Genomic DNA, 20,022 nt, shown 5'->3' with positions numbered 1-20,022 from the left:
TAGTTGGCTGGTCTCTGGGTTCCTAGAGACCTCTCAGGCATTTCCCAGTTAGTGGCTTTCACTTTGGTGCTGGAGTCACAGGGAAGTCTTCACTGATAAGCATATGAACTAACTGATAAATTGGAGAAACCAGGGTGATAAGTTAGGCTGACTCTATTAAAGGGTGTCCACTTAAAGCAAAACACAGAGCATCTAAGTTTTATTCAGGGTCTTCCTGAGGACTGTAGCCAGGGAGACAGCTCTGAGGAACTGCTCCAAAAAGGCAGGGCAGAAGCCAGTGTGTATTTGAATTTGGGGGCTGGGAAAACTGTGTCATCAAGCATACATCTTGGTAACTGATCACAGCTCATCACAAAGAACAGATATACCAAGTTAATGATTTTAGTGCTTTTTTTTTTTGCATATGACTGATGCAGAAGTCATCAGTCAGAATTTATGAAATTCATCACCAGAAGAATTCATGAAATTCTTCCTGAGTCATGCATATGGGGGCTTGATTACCCAAATCACAGAGTGCTTCATCCTGTTTTTTCACCCTGAAATCCTCTCAGGGTGCACTGTTGCTGGGAGATTGAAGCAGATAGTGACTGAACCCTTGTACAACTAGGGGATGAGTGAGCTGTTTGTTCTCTTTTTGTTCTCTGTGGTCCAATTCAGTTTTAAGGAAAGTCAGTTGGGGGTGTCAAAAGTTCCTCATAATGATTATTGACATTCTAAATTGCCATGGGTCTAAGGTCCTTCCTTGCCGGTATCAAGTCCTAAAGATAATCACCCACTCAGCAGAGTGCCTCTTCCCCAGCCCCTCCCACCTTGCAGTTCAGAGTCCATCCCTGAGCAGGAAGTGGGTGGAGACCACATCTGGGGCCTGAGGGGACACAGGTCTGTAAAAGGGCACAGGAGGTGGCTGGGTCCCTGGAGAGATCCCTCCAGCAGGAGGACCGGAGGGGCTCATGAACCTTTCCAGACCCAGGTGCAGACTCTGGAGGGAACTGGTCCTTGTGGGTAAGACAGCAGGGCTAGCAGGATGGAGGTGGGGGAAAAGGGAGTGATCCAGGACCCTCAGCAGAACTTTCATGAACTCACACACCTGGGCACGGCTTGCCTGAGACACACACACACACACACACACACACACACACGGGTAGCATTCGTCTCTACCCACCACAAGGCATGATGAAATTGAACCCCAACACACAATTCCCAGCAACCACTTCCTCTGGGTTCACCTCCTCTGCCCTGATCCCTTCCACCACCTCTCTGGCAGGACCCCTCCCAATCCCTCACTTTCCCCAAAACACTCTGCTTCCTCCTGACACTGGCCACTCTCATGTTTCCCTGGTGGCCACATACACTGTCCTTCAAAACCTCTAGGGCCCACACCTGGAGCCCTGGAGCAGGGGGTCTCAGCTGTCTTTGCCTCCTCCATGGAGGCAAGGCTTAGGGTTCCTATAGCAGCAGACACCTCCCTCCACTTAGGAGATAACAGATACACACCCCCATTGGTGTTTGTGCCACTGAACCTAAACGGTAAGTCAAAGACAGTGTAGATCCTCTTGGGGGAGTTTAACCCCCCCAGATAACCACTCTGAGCCTTCCAGCTGGGCTCCACCCTGATCTCCAGGGAGCTGGGGACACAGACGTGAGTCAACAAGGAAGATGGACGTGGGGAGGAGAGAGCAGGGATCAGGGTGCAAGAAGTGGGGAAGAGTATGTGTGGTGGGTCAAGAAGAGCTGTGTGTGTGACTGGGGCACACAGTCTGGATGCTGTGTCTTCTGATGAATGAATGAAGGTGGTAAAGTAGGGTAGATGTGACTCAAAAAGAGCCTACCCTAGGTCCTAGAGACCGGTTCTCTGTACGTGTTTCACAAGCTATGCTAAGGGTTGAACCTTTTGTGAGAGCACTGGGGAGCCATGGGAGATATGTGAGCAGAAGGAGGGCAGGGTCACCTGTGGGGCTTCATAAGGATCCACAAAACTGACCTGTGAGGATGGGCTGGAGTTCAGGGAGGAGGCCATCCTGGAACAGGATGATAAAGGAATGGACGGAGGCAGGGGCTGAGGTGACGGAGAGCAGGGGAACAGACTGCCAAGTCCTTCAGGAGCTAGAAGCCCTTGACCCATTTTCCAAGGTCTCTGTGGATCATGGTCTGCGGTGTAAACCTGTGTGCATGTATGTATGTGTGTGTGTCTTTTTCTGTTTGTCTTCCTCAGCCAGTCTGCTGGCCTGTGGGATCCGCCAGGCCTCCAGCCAAATCTACATCACCCCGGATTCACTCATCGGAGTGGAAAGATATTCGAGCTCACTGGCCATCGAGAACGCCCCTGAAGATGTTCAGGAATACAGCTGGCACCGGGGTGCAAATGACACTGAGGAAAATCTGATTATCAGCTACAATGCCACATCTCATTCCAGGCGGGATGGGCCCCATGTACAGCGGCCGGGAAAGTGTGTCCGTTAGAGGTACGCTGAGGATCAGGGGGGCACAGTTAAATGACACAGGGAACTACACCGTGAGGGTGGACACCATCAGTGACACCCAGAGAGCAACTGGCTGGCTCGAGATTCTAGGTGAGTTGGCAGCTGCCCCACCACCTAACTGCAGCTGAGTTGGACTGGAGATTTAGGGAATGGTGTCCCTTGAAGCTCACACTGTCCTGTCTCCACCCACCTCCAGATGACACTGGGAACCTTGGTGGATGGTAGCCCAGATTCTCCCCAGAAATGGAACCCTCACTACCTTCAAGGGCTCCAGGTTCCCTCTCAGTGTATTAGTTATCTCCTGTTGCGTGACAAATAGCCTCAAACTTAGTAGCTTAAAAGAACACCGCTTCTGTGAGTCAGAAGTCCCGATGTGGCTCAGCCATTTCCAGCACTGAGACTCAAGGGTGTTGGCTGGGGCCATGTTCTCACATGTGACTCTGTCTACAGGATTTCACATCCTGGCTCTTTGCCTCTTCAAGGCCAACAAAAAGTTTTCTATCTAGAGAGGAATCTAATATAGCAAAGCTAATGATGGGAGTGACAGACAGCCCATCACCTTAGCCATATTCAATAGGCGACAACAAAGTCAGGAGCTCCACTCACACTGAGGGGATGGGATTATAGAGGGGTTATACCATGGAGTGGAGATCATGGGGCCATCTTGGAATTCTGTCTACTCTAGTGAGCTCCTGGTGCTCCACAGGGCTAGGGCAGGACAATGTGGGTTTTGAAGGCTGGGAGAACTTAGTTCACCTCTGACTCTGTATATATCATGTCACCTTTTGAACCTCAGCTTTCTCATCTGTAAAATGGCAGTATTATCCATCGCTGTGGTCTGTCTTAAGGTTAGAGGCAGAAATTTGTAAAGAAAATGGGAAAAGCTAATGAGGGGAATTGTTATGGAGAACAAACACCATCGGTTACTTTGAGTTCTATCTGCACTTCCTTTGATGGGGGTGTCCTGGTTTGGGGGTTCAAAAGCAACCATCAGGCCACTGGATGATAGTAAGAACTCACAGTTATTATAATGGAGCCATAGAGATGGCCCAGAGCATTGAAAGACAGGCTCAGTAGAGGACTCCCATCTCCACTGCCTCATGCCCACCCCTGTTTCCCTGTCCCTCTCACCCCCAGGGATGCTCTCTTACCAGGATCCTAGATCCTATCTTAGAATTCTGGGCTTCTCCCCCAACATACCCTGAAACCCCCACTGGAGAGGAGCAGAGCGTGGAGAGACAGATCCAACCCCTCACCTTCTCCTCCTGCTCACCCAGAGTTGGAAATCCTGCAAATCTCGGTCAACACCACCTCCGTCGTAGATGGCGAGGATGTGGTGGCTGCCACTTGCTACACCAATGACAGCCACGTCCACTGGTATGTGAATTATGTGCCGGTGTCCAGAAATTACCGGATGACCATCTCCCCGGACAACAAGACCCTCATCATCCGAATGTTCGGCCGCTTCGACTCACCACTTCAGTGCGGGATAGAAATTCTCCCAGAGCTCATTCAGAAAAGTGACCTCATCTACGTGACAGTGGCCCGTGAGTGTTCTGGGGTTGTGTTCTGGGCCCGTGAAGCTGGGGGTGGGGCTCAGGGTTTTCACACAGCATAGCAATAAGACCGGCAGAACTGGAGAGAGCGGCATGAGCCGCCTTGCAGACAGCTGCCCTGGGTTCAAATCCCAGGTTTGACTATTTAACCCCTAGGCTTCAGAACCCTACTCGCTGCTCAGAACCCTGGTCTCCACTCAGTTTAAAATGGGGGCCCTAATCCCTACCTCTCAGATTAGAAATAGTGTCAATTTGTGACACCTGTCTTTTGTGTCATACGGGGACTGCTTACAACCATTTGTTTGAAACATCATTTTATTGCTTTGTTTTTGACTGTGCTGGGTCCTCACTGCTTCATGCAGGCTTTTCTGTAGGTGCATCGAGTGGGCTCTGCTCTTTGTTGTGGTAGCTTCTCCTGCTGCTGAGCACGAGCTCTAGGGTGGGTGGGTGTCAGTAGTTGTGGCTCCCAGGCTCTAGAACTCAGGCTCAATAGCTGTGGGCTCAGGCTTAATTGCTCTGAGGCTTGTGGGATCCTCCCTGATCGAGCATGGGCCCCACATCTCCTGCATTGGCAGGTGGATTCTTTACCACTGAGCCACCAGGGAAGCCCCTACAACCGTTCTTAAAACGACAGTTCATTTCTTAATTTTTCAAAACCCAACTGTTTACGAGTCTTCAAATTCAGCTCACTGATCATCTTATTCAGTTCTTCTAAATTTAATAAAATCACGTTTACTTTTGCTGTTCCTGGCATGGGATTGATCATACTCCCCTAAAGAGTTTGGTTTTCAAACTAAATTATGCATTTTATAGACACTCTGTTAAAGTCCTCTGCTGCCCATCAACACAAGTTGGTATCCCACTAAGACCTGCTCAAATTCTCAAACAAGTCTTGTAAATCCAAGACACTGAACTTAGAAAGGCAGTGAAACTCAGATTCTTTGAAACATTCCAGGACTGTTCACACTGATTCAACTCTTTCATCTCTTTCAACTGGGAAACGCACTAAGTCTAGTGTCATCATCACATTTAAATCTGGAACCACTCTTGCAGTGTCTCAGATTCCCTAACCCAAGAGCTGTGGACAAAGGGGTCATCATTTCTGACCTTCCCACACTGCTCACTGGCCAGAGGTTCAGAACCAAAGCCAAAGACGCAGGGGTTGCAAATGTTCAGGGAAATTCCTCCCAGGTCATAAGGGTACTTGCCTGGTCCTTTTGTAGGTCAACAGGGGACTCATGAATCCCTAAACCTCTCCTCCGAGCCTCGTTATCCTCAGGCATGAAATGGATCAAGAGTGGCTGTGGTCACATGGGTTGGGTGGGAATTAAGTGAGTGTGTGAATGTGTGACATGTTTAAAACAGTGTCCGGAGTGCAGTAGGTGTGATGTCTGCTTCTACTTTTACTTTTCTATTTTATTACGAAGTGAAGGGCAGCCAGGGAGCTGGGCTGTAGTACCTCTTGGCAACAGAAGATGCTACGGTTACTATCATTGTTGTTGGCTCAGCTGCCCTGGCTGGGATGGGTCTGGGAGTCTGCTTGGGGTACAGAGTGGGGGCATCTTGGGGCTGGGGGAGGACTTGTGTGGACTGAGAGAAGGAGTCAGGACCTCAGGTGTCAGAAGAATGGTTCCGGGGATCCTTCTCTGTCTCTGCAGATGGGCCCTACAGTCTGCAGCTCAGCAGCAGTCCCACTGACTTCGGTGGCATCCTGTCTGCTGAGATCGGCTCCCAGGTGGAGATGGAGTGTACCTCTTATTCCAGACCAGAATCCAAGTACCGCTGGATGCACAATGGCTCCTTCCTGAGCTTCTCAGAGAAGAACGTCACCCTGCCAAGTCTGACCTGGGACCAGATGGGCAGATACAGGTGCATCGCAGAGAACTCCGCCACCCAGCTGACCTTGTACGATGAAGTCCACGTCCGGGCACCCTGTGAGTGCAGGAGAGGCCAGTCGCTCTCTCCAAATCTCCCCACTTCTATGCCTCTGCCTGGGGGATGCCTGTCATCAGAAATGTCCTCTTCACCGTGTGTCGCCATGCTCACAATAGTCAGATGAAGTCCCCCCAACCTCCCAAGTCCAAGTCCAAACTGCCTCTTTTATGAAGCCCTCAGAGCCCTCAGGTCAGAGTTGGAGTGAATTCCAGGGATGCAGGATCAGCCAACACTGAGCATTTACGCTAGCAGCCACCATTCTCACCTGGGTGATTCTAACCGGGGTGACCCTCCAGTCTCTTTACAGAGAAAGTGACCGTTATTAGCATCACCTCCACTCTACTGGTGAGCAAATGGAGCCACAGAGAGTTTAGGTGCTTTGTTCAAGGCTCCAGTTCTCATGGGCAGAGGATGCAGGATTCAAACCCTGGCCATCTGACCTCACAGCCCCTGCCCTCCACAGATCCGCGGGGCTGCTCTGAGATGAGCAAGTGGGAACACGCCAGGGGAGGTGGTGGGGGGATGTGGGGAGCTGTCCATGGTGTGGCCTCTGGAGCAGGTTAGGAAGGAGTCTGCACGTAGAGGAGGCACCTATTCAGGAACCCCACGTCCGATCCTTTACACCACAGAGAGAGATGGACAGGCTTGAGGAGAGAGCAGCCATGCAGGGCCGTGAAGAGCTGGAGCTCTGGAGCCTAGCGACCTGAGATGAAATCCCAGCTCTGCCGCTGCCCCTCTGTGTGAACAGGGGCAGCAGCGTCACCTCTGTGAGCCTGTTTGCCCCTTTGCAATTTGATAGTGAGGGTTCTAGTGGATGGGGTTGCTGCATGAGGGAAATCAGACAGGGCACGAGAAGCCATCAGCCTGGCCCAGAATGACGTGAGTGGACACTGAACGGGGGCTGGAGACATTTATTTCAGTTACCTCTCACTATTTACTAAGCATCGAATGATACAATTTTTGTGTGTGAATGATGCTTCAATTCATGCCATTTGACATTCATTAGACTATTAAACTTCAGAAGGTCAGAGAGAGGCTGCACAAGCGCTTTGACCATCATTTGTCCCCAGTTTTTAACATGGTGCCTGGCACACAGTTGGAGCTCAGTGAATGAATCCCTGTGGAATGAGTTCATGACCCTTGGTATCCAGCACACCCTGCCCTGCCGACCTCTCTCCCCTTACTTGGGCTCATGCTTTTCCAGAGCACTTCTCACTACCTGTGATGAAGTGGGATGTTTCTTTGCTTAACTGCTGACTGCTCCACTTCCCAGCTAGAACATCAGCCCCATCAAGTCAAGAAGTTTCTTTTGTTCACTGCTGAGCCCCTAGCACCCAGAACAGTGCTTCACACATAGAAGAAGGTGCTGAGAAATCGTCAAAGAGCAGATGTGTGAGTGTACGAAGGGATGAGCGAATGATGCTCTTGAGCTCTTCTCCTCCTAGGGCGCCGGCCTGTTGTCAGCAGAACTTTCACCATCTCAGGATCCTTGTTGGTGTTTCTCATCATATTCACAGTTCTGGGCTTCACCCACTTCCTTATGGTCCTGATCCGTGCCCTGTTCAGACATTACTCTACCAGGTAGGTACCTACTGCATTGGGCCCAGGGTGGGACACTGGCCAGGGACTCAAACTCAAGGGACAGCACATCCTTGAGAGGGGAGGCAGAGCCAGAATGGGGAAGGGACCAACCAGGAACTGAGTATTCAGGGATCCTCTGGGCAAACAAATAGATAACAAGGACATGAGGCTCCATCTGCTCACCTGTAAAGTCGAGGTGATGAAAGGACTGATGCTGAAGCTGAAGCTCCAATACTTTGGTCACCTGAGGCAAAGAGCCGACTCATTGGAAAAGACCCTGATGCTGGGGAAGATTGAGGGCAGGAGGAGAAGGGGGAGACAGAGGATGAGGTGGTTGCATAGCATCACCAACTAGGTGGACATGAGTTTGAGTAAACTCCAGGATATAGTGAAGGACAGGGGGGCCTGGCGTGCTACAGTCCATGGGATCGCAAAGAGTCAGACACAATGTAGCGACTAAACAGCGACAATAACAACAAAATGGAGGTGATGCTGATAACAATCACTTACTCTGTGTGGAGACTGGTAGTGTCATCCAGGTTACAGTGGTGGGCGCTGGCATGGAGGAAGTGCTCAGAAAATGTGAGCTCTCCTTATCTCCCTGGAGTTTACCCCAACTCTGATCTTAGGACTCTGCTGCTGCTGCTGCTAAGTCACTTCAGTTGTGTCCAACTCTGTGTGATCCCATACACGGCAGCCCACCAGGCTCCTCTGTCCCTGGGATTCTCCAGGCAAGAACACTGAAGTGGGTTGCCATTTCCTTCTCCAATGCATGTGAAGTGAAGTTGCTCTAGGGGCTTCATAAAAGGAGGCGGTTTAGACTTGAACCTAGGAAGTTGTGTGACTTTGGGCAAGTGGCTACCCAGGAACCTCTGCAAACACCTGTTCTTTCAGCCACAAAATATATCTTATGTATCTGTTTGGTGAGTTCAGGACAATTTCTATACATGATCTACCGTAGTGCCTGGCATAAAACAGGTGTGAAATTCATCATCATCAATAATCAAGCCAGGTAGTACCTATATCTTTTCCAGGAACACCCGGTCTGTTTTCCCTCTCCCCTGCCCCACAGCATTGCTCTCTAGTGACCTTAAGACTTCAGAAATATTAAACTGTGCAAATGTTGGAGATACTCATTGTAAGGGGTGAGCCCCCAGATTCATTATCTCTCTTAGGAGTACAGGGCCTTGGAAAGAAGAAGCTGATCCCTCATCTACCCAGGACTCTCACAGTTTCCTATGGATCCCAGATCTGACTTCTTCCCTAATTTCTCTCCATAGGGCAAATTGGTCTATATGACTGTCTGCCTCAGACCTGGAGGATAAAACTGGACAGGCAAGGAGGTGAAGCGGGCGTGAGAGTCCCCATAGGGACAGGCTAGGCTGGAAGGGGCCCAGGGACTGGCTGGAGGGGACAGTCAAGCAAGGAACTCTGGCCAGTCCCACTGGGACTGGAGGTGGAGGCTCCCAGAGAACGTCTACAGTCTGCTCCTAGGACCCAGTGGTGGGAGGGTGGGGAACCCCAGGAGCACATGGCCACTGACCACTGCATCTGCCAATCAGAACCAGCCAATGGGATGCAGACTGGGGCGGGGCATGCGCGGAGCTCGGGGTTCTAATTCCCACGCCTCTTCCCTACCAGTAAATTGGATTCCAACTTCTCGACTTCCTTAACCAGACCCTGTGGGACCATTAGAGAGGCTGCAAAGATGCCCCATCTCAGCATCGCCAGTGACAGAGAGATGCAGCCACAGCGCCTGTCGGGTGAATGTCATGGTTAGAAACTGCTGGGCAATGAGATCTCACGGGTGTGCGAAATGTTCACAATTTGATGCCGAGTTAGAATCGCACAATACAGACCGGCATCTGATAGGACCATGTTGTGAAAAGTATAGATTAGTTAACTGATATAGATACAATAGTACAGTACGTGTACACACACACCTATATGCTATATATATCCAGCGAGATGGCTGGATGGCATCGTCGACTCGATGGACATGAGTTTGCACAAACTCCGAGAGATAGTGAAAGACAGGGGAGCCTGGTGTGCTGCAGTCCGTGGCGCAAAGCGTGGGACATGACTTAGCAAGTGAACAACAATATCGACATATAGATATACCATATGTATCTCCATATATGTATGAATATCTGTGCACAAATTGTAGAAACTGTTAACTCTTAATGGTGCTATCTAAATTTCCCTTTTTGCACTTTACTGTATTCTCTGAAGTGTTTTTTTTCCCCTTCTCAAAGTGTATACATTGTTTTCATATTTAGTATAAGAACCAATAAAATTAAAACAACATATGGTTTATTGAGACCTCATAATGCCATTTCTGGAACTTCTTCTTGAGCTCTCTTCATGCACGTGTCCAAAAATATCTAAGTAAATTTGCTCATCCCCATAACAAAATAGAAAGAAAAGAGGGAGGGAGAAAGAAAAAGAGAGACTCTAGACTCTAGAGCCAGATCTAGGGGAGTGTGGAAGCCCAGGTGAGTCCCTGTGGTGGTCGCTGCTCTCAAGAAATACCTGATTGTTTGAAGGTTCATGAAGCAGTTAGGGCCATTTCTGGACACAAGGCAGTCTCCTGGGCCCATTGCTTAAGACCTCTTCCATCTTGGGGTCCTCTAGCCTTCATCTCCTCATCTGTATCTGCCTGTCCCCGAGTCACTAGGTCCTTCACTGCTGTTTCTTCAATAAAAATCAAAAGTCCTCATAGGAGGTTATTTCATGCAAACACATGGCCAAGAGGTCTGCTGGTTGCCTGACCCAACAAGAGTCCATGAGGAAGAGACCCTCAGAACCCTGGAGGGGCATGAGTCCCAACGCTGCCCTGAGTAGCTGGGTGACCCCGAGGCAGCCGCCTAACCTCTCTGAGTCTGGTTCCTCTTCTCCATAACCTGAGCGACACTTTGCATTCCTCAGGATCCTTCAGCACACCTGGCACAGAGCCTCACACCGGCCAGGTGCTTGGCAAATGTCCCAGGAAGCCATACGTGTGTCTGATAGTTTTTTAGAAGAAAGCCACTGTCAGACTCCACCGCCCAGCTGGGACCCAGCAAGGGCACAGACAACCTTCCACACCCCAGTTCATTCCCCAGCCTGGTTCAGAAGTGACAACGCCTCGGGGAACTTTGAATTAATGCCTGATCTCAACTGGGGAGTGTGGGGTTATGGACAGTGCTGTTCAAACCCGGAAGGCGTCCTGGGTGGGGCAGGACAGTGGCCGAGCCATGTCATATAAACAAGGACCTTCCTCTGGGAGGAGCGATGAGGTTTTTTATTTTCATTCTGAGCGCAGGAAGGGAGAAGGAAAAGAGTGGGCGGGGCTTTCTGCCTGTCACTGCCTGGATCCACCCACCGGGGACAGGTCATTCCAGGATTGCATCTGAGCGGCTCAGAAAAAGCTGGGAGGGTTGTTATGAAGAGTGATTCAGGAGGAGGAGGAGGCAACAGGGATCCCGGTCCTTGTTAGGAGAGATTCGGGACTGTGAGCTGCCGTGAAAAATTCTTTCGGATGTAAACTGTCAAGATTTGAGAGGGGAATCGTCTGCCCCTGTCCCAGGCTCCCAGCTCCCTCCCCTGTGGAGTCCGATTGGAAAGAAGTGCCTGCTATTGCATCTAGTTGCCAAGTCTGTACGCTCTCCCTACACATCCCAACCCCTTTTATGTGGCCTCTGTGCTCCATTATTTAACCGCCATTGTTGTTGTTTAGTCACTAAGTCATGTCCACCATTTTTGCACTCCCATGCACCGCAGCCTGTCATATCTATGCATTAAGATGCATTAGATTCACAGGTATTTCCAAAAATCGCCTGATGCAAATAATAAGAAACTAAACACATCCCTCACAGGCTTCCCTCATAGCTCAGTCGGTAAAGAATCCGCCTGTAAGATGCAAGAGACCTGGTTCGATTCCTGGCTTGGGAAGAGCCGCTGGAGAAGGAAAAGGCTACCCACTTCAGTATTCTGGCCTGGAGAATTCCATGAAGTATACAGTCCATGGGGTCGCAAAGAGTCTGATACGACTGAGCGACTTTCACTTTCATGGTACAGACTTCCCTGTAGCTCAAACGGTAAAGAATCTGCCTGCAGTGCAGAAGACGGGGATTTGTTCCCTGGGTTGGGAAATTCCTCTGGAGAAGGGAATGGCAATCCATTCCAGTATTCTTGCCTGGAGAATTCCATGGACAGAGAAGCCTGGTGAGCTACAGAGTCTGTGAGGTCACAGAGAGTTGGACCCTACAGCGACTGACACACGCAAACACATCCCAAGTTAACCATTGTGTATTCCCATTGACAGAGATGGGCACGTGTTCTACGTCTATATCTAAACCTATAGCTCCATTAAAAAAGTCAAATCACTCGATTGTACACTTGAAACTGATATAATATTGTAAGTCAGTTGTGGGTGCTCAGTTGTGTCTGACTCTTTGCAGCCACGCGGACAGGAGTCCACCAGGCTCCTCTGTCCACGAAATTTTCCAGGCAAGATTACTGGAGGGGGTTGGCATTTCCTTTTCCAGTGGATCACGTTTTGTCAGAACTCTTCACTATGACTTGTCCATCTTGGGTGGCCCTGAGCTGTGGCTCATAGCTTCATTGGGTTATGCAAACCCCTTCACCAGGACAAGGCTGTGATCCATGAAGGAGGAATTTCTGCTACTACACATTAATTTTACCTATTGCTGAGCTTCATATCAATGGAATGATAAGGTATGTATTCTTTTGCATCTGGTTTCTTTCATTCAACGTGTATTCAAAATTCATTCTCATTACATGTGTTGTTGTTGTTATTGTTGTTTTTGAGGACTAGTATTCCATTGTATGGATATATCGTACTTTGGTTATTCATTCTCTTCTACTATTTGGGTTATTTCCACATTTGGGCCATTATAAATAATGCTGCTATAAACAGGCACATATAAGTGTTTGTGTGGATATTTGCTTTTATTCTTCCAGAGTAAATTTCTAGGAGTAGAATTGTTGGGTTATAGAACGGATGTATTATGCTTAACTGTACACAAAACGGCCACATCATCTTCCAAAGCAGTTGTACTATTTACATTCCTCCCGCCCCCGCCCCCACAGAAATGTGTAGCTTCCCAGGTGGTGTAAGTTGTCAAGAATCCGCCTGCCAAGGCAGGAAACACGGGTTCAATCCCTGGTTTGGGAAGATCTCGGGAGTAGGAAATGGCAACCTACTCCAATATTCTTGCTTGGAAAATTCCACGGCCAGAGGAACCTTGTGGGCTACAGTCCATGGGGTCACAGAGAGTCTGACATGACTGAGAGTCTGAGCACACTCAGAAATGTACAAGAGTTCCAGTTCCTCCACATCCCCTCTAACATTTGGTATGCTTAGGTTTTAAAATTTTAGCCCCTGTAATAGTTCTGATAGAACATCTGTTGTGATTACAATTTTCATTTCTCTGGCATCTTTTCAGCATTTTTTCATGTGTCATTTGGATCTCTTCTCTTACAAAAATATATAAACAAGTCATTTTTCCCAATTTAAAAATTAAGTTGTCATCGGTGTAAAAAGTAAAATTCAACTGAGCAGATTTAAATATTTAGTTAGATATTTGCTTATTCATGAATCAGGCAACATCTCACTGAACAAATAGAAAGATGTACAAAATGGAAGTCTTTTATATCAGAAGGGTGCAGGGACCAGGGAAGAATGAATTACCTCATCTTTCTTTGGGAGATAGAGATCTATATGGAACATCATCTCACTAGTGCTGACCAGAAAATTACAAACTGACTGGTTAAAGGTCATATCCTTGGGAGGCTGAAATTGCAATTAAGTTAGGTAATAAGTGTTGTTTGCTGATATGGGGCTTAGCAGGTATGACTCCATTTGAGGCCCAGCTTCTTTTTTGAAAACATTAATTCTTTATATGTAAGTTCAACCTGTCTTTCAGGGATCTCTTGATAGATAGAAGATATAGATAGATAGATATGATTTTCTCCTACCTTATAGCTTCCCTTTTATATTCTTAATTCTGTCTTTGATGAACAGAAGTGTTTAATGAAGTCTAATTTATGTATTTTTATGCTTAGTATTTTGGATGTCCTTTAAGAATTCTTTGCACATCCATAGATATTTTTCTAGGTTTCCTTCTAGAGTAATGCTGTCCAAAATAAATAGAATACAAGCCATGTGTGTAATTTTAAAAGTCTTAATAGCCACCATAGAAAACAACTTGGTGAAATTACTTTTAAATTTTATTTATTTACGTATCTTTGGCTACACTGAGTCTTCGTTGCTGCATGCAGGCTTTTTCTAGTTGTGGTGAGCGGGGGCTACTCTTCTCTGCTGTGCGTAGGATTCTCATTGTGGTGGCTTCTCTTGTTGCAAAGCATGGATTCTAGGATGTGGGGGCTTCCGTAGTTGTGGCTCGAGGGCTCTAGAGACTCAGGAGTTGTGGTGCATGGGTTTAGTTGTCCCACGGCATGTGGGATCTTAGTTTCCCAAGTGGACATCTTAGTTTCCTGAGGGATCAAACCCACGTCCCCAGCATTGGCAGGACTTTTAACCACTGGACCACCAAGGAAGTCTGAAATTACTTTAAATTGTATTATATTTAACCCACCAAATCAAAAATATTTAAACATGCCATTGTCAACTGAAAAAAATTCACAATGTGAGAGTTGTGAGTTAAGCTTTATTCAGGGCAAAATGAGGACTATAGCCCTGGAGACAGCCTTTCTAGGTCTAAGAAACTGCACCAAAGAGATAGGGCAAAAGGTCAGTATATATGTAACTTAGGAACATGCAAGCAAGCTTTTTTTTTTTTTTTGCCACTTCATTTATTTTTTTAATTAATCACATATTTTTTTGAAGAAGGTCTCTGCTTGCCTTGTGAAGGTTACTGCTAGTCACAAGGAGCAGACGTCACCAGGAAGGAACTGGGTGCTTTTCATAAGGAGATGCATGAATTGGGCTCATAAAATCATCTCCTGAAGATATCTAACTGTCTGGAGACCTGTCCTGCCAGTTTTTCCTACAGCACAGATACCTCATTCCTGATCTCCACCCTGAACCCTTTTCAGAGGGTCACGAAGGTCAGCAGCTACAGCGGCTCAGGATTTTATCTTTGTCGAGGTAGATGGCAAGTGCCAATTTGTAGGGGACAGATCTTGCCTGGCAAATCCCATAGACAGAGAAGCCTGGTGGGCTGCAGTCCATGGGGTCGCTAGGAATCGGACATGACTGAGCGACTTCACTTTCACTTTTCACTTTCATTCATTGGAGAAGGCAATGGCAGCCCACTCCAGTGTTCTTGCCTGGAGAATCCCAGGGTCGACGGAGCCTGGTGGGCTGCAGTCCCTGGGGTCACACAGAGTTGGACACGACTGAAGCGACTCAGCAGCAGCAGCAGAATCAATATTAACAAGTATGAATGAAACTCTCCTTCAGAAATGGGGGTTGGGGTAAAGCAGGAGGGGGGCCTAAGGGAGGTGATGGACCAAAGCCTGAGGCTGTCTGGGGGTCACACCTCGAACCCCCTTTTAATCCCTCCATCTCCCCCTCTCCTCACTAGCCCTAAACCACACACCCCACATCCTTATTTCTGGGACGCTGGAGCCCGGCCGCCCCAGGAACCTGACCTGCTCTGTGCCCTGGGTCTGTGAGGTGGGCGCACCCCCCATCTTCTCCTGGACGTCAGTTGCTGCCACCTCCCTGGGCCCCAGGACCCCCCTCCCGTTGGTGTTCACCCCATGGCACCAAGCTCCCCTGTCAGGTGACCTCACCTGGAGCTGAAGTGAGCACAGCGAGGATCATCCACCTCAACGTGTCCTGTGAGAGCTGGGCCAGGACGCCCGGGTCCCTGAAGGGGTCTGGAGGGCAGCCATTACCCATAACGGGGGTCATGGGCCTCAAACATCGGGTCCCAGAATTTGGCCTGGGAGGGGGTCAGGAGGACCCCTGCCCCATCCTTTCCCCACTTATGCAGCTTCTGAGGACACAGGGCCCACGTCCACTGAGGCCTCACTACTGACATGGGTCCCCCATGTCTCTCTGTCACAGACTTTCCACTGAACTTGACCGTGACCATTGTCCAAGAAAACGGCACAGGTAGGAAGGAGGCCTCTCCCAGGCTGTGGGAAAGGGCTGCTTCCAGCCCAGGGCCCCATCTCAGTGATCCGAGACCCTCTTGTGGGTGAACCCAGTAGTCCCTCCCACTTCTCTGCCCCCATGACCACTGTGCCATCCAAGAAACAGAATGCTGCTGGCCCCTCAGGATCTCCTTCTTGTTTCTCCTCCCCACTGCACACCCACTTCCCTCAATAAGCCCCAAGTGAAAAAAAACGGAAAGTGTTAGCTCAACCATGTCCAACTCTTTCCCACCCCATGGACTGTAGCCCACCAGGCTCCTCTGTTCATGGGATTCTCCAAGCAAGAATACTGGAGTAGGTTGCCATGCCCTTTTCCAGAGGTTCTTCCCGACCCAGGGATCAAACCAACATCTCCCGCATTGCAGGCAGATTCTTTACCTGATTTCTGAGCCACTAGGAAAGCCCCAATAAGCCCCTAGCCTCACTTTAATACCAACTGGTTCCTTGCTTTTCTCTGTAGCTTTATCATCCGAGCGTGCTGCCTTTGGTACTAAGCTTTGCACTTGTTTTTCTTAAGACTTGGTATAAAGAGAAAAAAAAATCCATCTGTTTTCTTCCATTCAGCTTCATGCATCTGCCCATCTTAGACCCCTCACCCCTCTCATAGAACCATTACCCATAACCTGGGGTAGGGTTGGTGCTGTGATCACTGAGAAGGGAAGATGCAGGGGATACGCATACATGGGCATGCCCACACCATCAACTCTTGCATTTCCAGCTAATATCTCATCTTGTAGCCCCATTCCCCTCTTGGGCCCCCTCTGTCCTGACCAACTCACTGTCTCCTAGCAGGGGCAGTTATAGTATCTCAGTGCTCAGAAGGGCTGTTTCCCATGGTCCCTAATTTGCAAACAAAAACAGACAAATCAGAGAAGAGACAGAGGGAAGTCACAGAGAATCCAATGGTGGGTGAAAGAGGAACTTTTGACCACAACCCATCAGAGTTTAGGAGGACTTTTAACCCCACTTATTCAATTTGCTGAAGAAGACACTGAGGTCCAGAGTGGGCAAGTAAATTGCACAGGAAGTCAGTTCATCAGTTGACGGCTTAGGGTTCATTGGGCTGGGTGATAGGAAGTGTATGTTAATGTGAGAGGAAAGAATTGTCGATGCTTACCATGAGGTGAGGGAAGAAATTTCATTCATTCATCAACCATCTACACTATACCTTTAGGTTTTTAGTAAAGATTCAACATTTGCCCTTGAGAAAAGCAACATCTGGTTGGGAGACAGATCATCCACAATTCCAATGAGACGGGGGAAGTGCCTGTGGCGGGGAAACAAAGGCATGTGATGGGCGGGTCTCTTGCTTCTCTGGACTAAAGGGTGAGTTCTCAGAGAGGAACAGGCCAAGTAGACATAGTGGGGACTTTCAGGGTCTCACAAGTGATGTGAGCTCTGCAGATGACCCTGGACGCTCAGGTACCATGTTCCCAATCCCACTCACTCTCCCACTGTACTGGGGATCCTCCACCAGCTAGCAAGTTCTGGGCTCTCTCTGTGACCAACCCCACCTCTGCACCCCTTGGGTTCTCTCTGGTTTCTGGGGATCCCTAGGAAACGGCGATGCCGCTATCCGTGGTGCTGATTCGGAGTTGGTTGCTGACTCAGAATGTCTGCGGCCTTGGGGAGGGGGAGGGGAGGTTGACCACAAAGAACAAGGACCCTTGGTCTGGATTCAGGAGGGCCAACAATATGTTAGACGTGCCGGGAAGGGCCCGGGTCTACCTGGGAGGAGGGACTCCAGGGAAAAGATCTCTATTCATCTTCCTTGACCTTCTGGCCACCCTCAGGAATGTTCTTTGGAAAATGCCAGGCTGTTGACACACTGGTCCAAGCACTGGGTAAGGTGAAAGTTTTGTTCTGTCCCTTAACATGTATGATCCCATTTCATTGTCTGAACATGCCTGACAGAAAGGGTTAATCGCCATCATCAAATAGAAGGAGCAGCTGACAGATGAGTAGCTGTAGGTACAAGTTTCCAAAGAGCTCCAAACAATCCCACCACTTCCTTAAGGCAAAATAGTAATAAACTTCATTTATTACACAATGAAACTTATTACGTCTTCCTCTTTAATCTGGATTGAGCTCATTATTGCTTTTACCAATAAAATGTGGTAAAAGAGATTCACACGGCTGCGACCCAAACTCAAAGGGCAAAAATAATGTGCTCTATGAAAGTGAAAGTGAAGTCGCTCAGTCGTGTCCGACTCTTTGCGACCCCATGTACTGTAGCCTACCAGGCTCCTCCGTCCATGGGATTTTCCAGGCAAGAATACTGGATTGGGTTGCCATTTCCTTCTCCAGGGCATCTTCCCCACCCAGGGACTGAAACCGGGTCTCCCGCATTGTAGGCAGACGCTTTACTGTCTGAGCCACCAGGGAACTCCAATGTGCACTACAATCCTTCTAAAAGCCTATCGTAATCCCACAAAAGCAGATAATTCGAATGCAGCCACTTCGCCTTTTAAGGCAAGGTGACAGCTCACTACCCTAGTTAACAGTACGCGCGCCGCGTCCGTTGCCCATGCGCAGGCGCAGAAGGAACAGCGCAGTGGATTTTGGGAGTAGTGGGCAGATTGAAATAAGGGGCCGCAAGGACTGCTGGGAGTTGTAGGCCAAGGGCCTCAGTAACCACCGCTGCCTCAGGTGGAGCCGTCGCGTGGGGCTATGGGAGCCGTAGGCAAGACAGCTCCCAAATCCTTGTGGGAGTCGTAGTCTCGGAGCCACTTCCGTACAGGAGTTCCGCGTGTTAGGCCGTTTGGACGATCCAGCACCGCGTTCTACTCAGGTAAGTTATTTCCTCCCGGAGCTAGTCGGCCCCTGAGCGCCCGCTCTTTGTTGCGGTGCCGTGCGAAGGTTGAGGGACTCTCCGGGGGTAATAACATTCGCCTCTGATGTCCCAATGCTTGTATCCCAGAGGCCTACTGACCGGAATCCTCACTGTGGGCTGTGCCGTCCAGCCTGTCTCTGGCCCGCCCACCCCTCTCCCCCGGGTGGGCTCGGGGAAATTCGACCATTTTCCTGCCCTCACCCCCAACTGGATACTTCCAGGAGGTCCCTACACTGTCCTGAAACCTGTCCTGATAGAATGATGTTACACACTACCCATCATTCTGACAAAGCTGCGATCCGGAGGCACACTTGGGGTCTGGGCCCCGCCTTCTGGGAGCGCTTATTCCCTCAGCATACAAATCTTTACTGAACCCCGATCCTTTGCCAAATCCCTTGGAAGGCAGGGGGAGTCAGTGGTGGCTGAGGCAGACCCTATCCCTCCCTGCCTGTAGTGAGCTCACAGGACAGGGTAAGGGAGACAGGCCTGTCACCACGAAAGGTAGCGTCGTGATCCGGTTGGGATGGAGGCATACATGGGGCTCTGCGACCCCAGAGGGGGCGCCTGAGCCAGCCTGGGGTGTATAAAATCTGCGAGGGAAGATGCTTAATACACATTTCAAATCTGACGTGTCCAAAATGGAATTCTAGTCAGCCTCCTCCACAACTAAATGTTCCCATCATCCTCCCAGGTGCTCAGGCCCAAGCGTCCAAATCATTCTTCAGTCCTCTCTCCTCATGACCCCACCCCAGTCCAAGTCTTGTGCAAGTCCTATGGACCGTACCATCAAAACAGATCCAAAACCCCACCTTTTCTTGTCATCGCCACTGCCAGCACCCCAGTCCAGGCCAACATCATCTCACTGACTATCGCCATAGCCTCCTCTCTGGTCTCCCTGCCTGCCACAGTCTGTTCCCCATACAGCAGCCAAAGGGAAACTTTTAAAACTTAAATCAGATCATTTGCCTCCTTTGCACAGAACCCTCCCATGACTCCCATCTCTCTCAGAATTAAAATTAAAGCTGTGTCATGGCCTATGAGCTGCTGAAAATCTGCAGACTCGTTCCCTGGCAGGGTCTTCCTCATTCAGGAGGCAGGTTCCTGGGCCCTAGTGACCGTAGATTTAGGGGGAGAAGAGAGATGAGTCCAGAGTGACTGTATGTCCTGTCCTACGGAGGAGCTGGGTGGAGATGTGGTACTCTCAGCAAGCAGCGAACAACTGGGCAAGAACAGGTTTCTCCGTGGGGAGCAGGGGACTGGTCAGTTTGGGTACCTAGGACTCTGGGGAACCAGTGGGTATCTTCAATGGGACATTTGAAGGACGAGCCCGATGGACATCATGATTCAGTCACCCACAAGGAAAACGAGTTGGGCAGGACCTGGGAACCATGAAGGTGCCTCTCCAAAAGAGGCTGAGCAGGAGGCAAACGAGGAGAGCGAGGGAGAATCAAGCCGGAGGCAGGGGTAAGGTGAGACGCATGGGAGGATGTAGAGAAGACCCTGGGCA

The 20,022-nt window shown here is 49.4% G+C and overlaps 1 protein-coding gene across 1 annotated transcript; it reads left to right on the top strand.

The window, feature by feature from the left end:
- Nucleotides 1-950: 950 nt before the first annotated feature.
- On the top strand, nucleotides 951-18,777 carry LOC138096865 (carcinoembryonic antigen-related cell adhesion molecule 18-like). Its single transcript, XM_068993118.1, is given in 7 exon segments — nucleotides 951-1,002; nucleotides 2,213-2,418; nucleotides 2,420-2,570; nucleotides 3,758-4,027; nucleotides 5,695-5,970; nucleotides 7,417-7,552; nucleotides 18,603-18,777. Coding segments are annotated over 7 exon segments (1,266 nt in total).
- The last annotated feature ends 1,245 nt before the right edge of the window (nucleotides 18,778-20,022 follow it).

The sequence above is a fragment of the Capricornis sumatraensis genome, chromosome 20 (genome assembly GCF_032405125.1).
Source record: "Capricornis sumatraensis isolate serow.1 chromosome 20, serow.2, whole genome shotgun sequence".
Classification (NCBI taxonomy): domain Eukaryota; kingdom Metazoa; phylum Chordata; class Mammalia; order Artiodactyla; family Bovidae; genus Capricornis; species Capricornis sumatraensis.
Note: the sequence above shows the minus strand (reverse complement) of the source record. Positions and strands in the feature narration are given on the sequence as shown.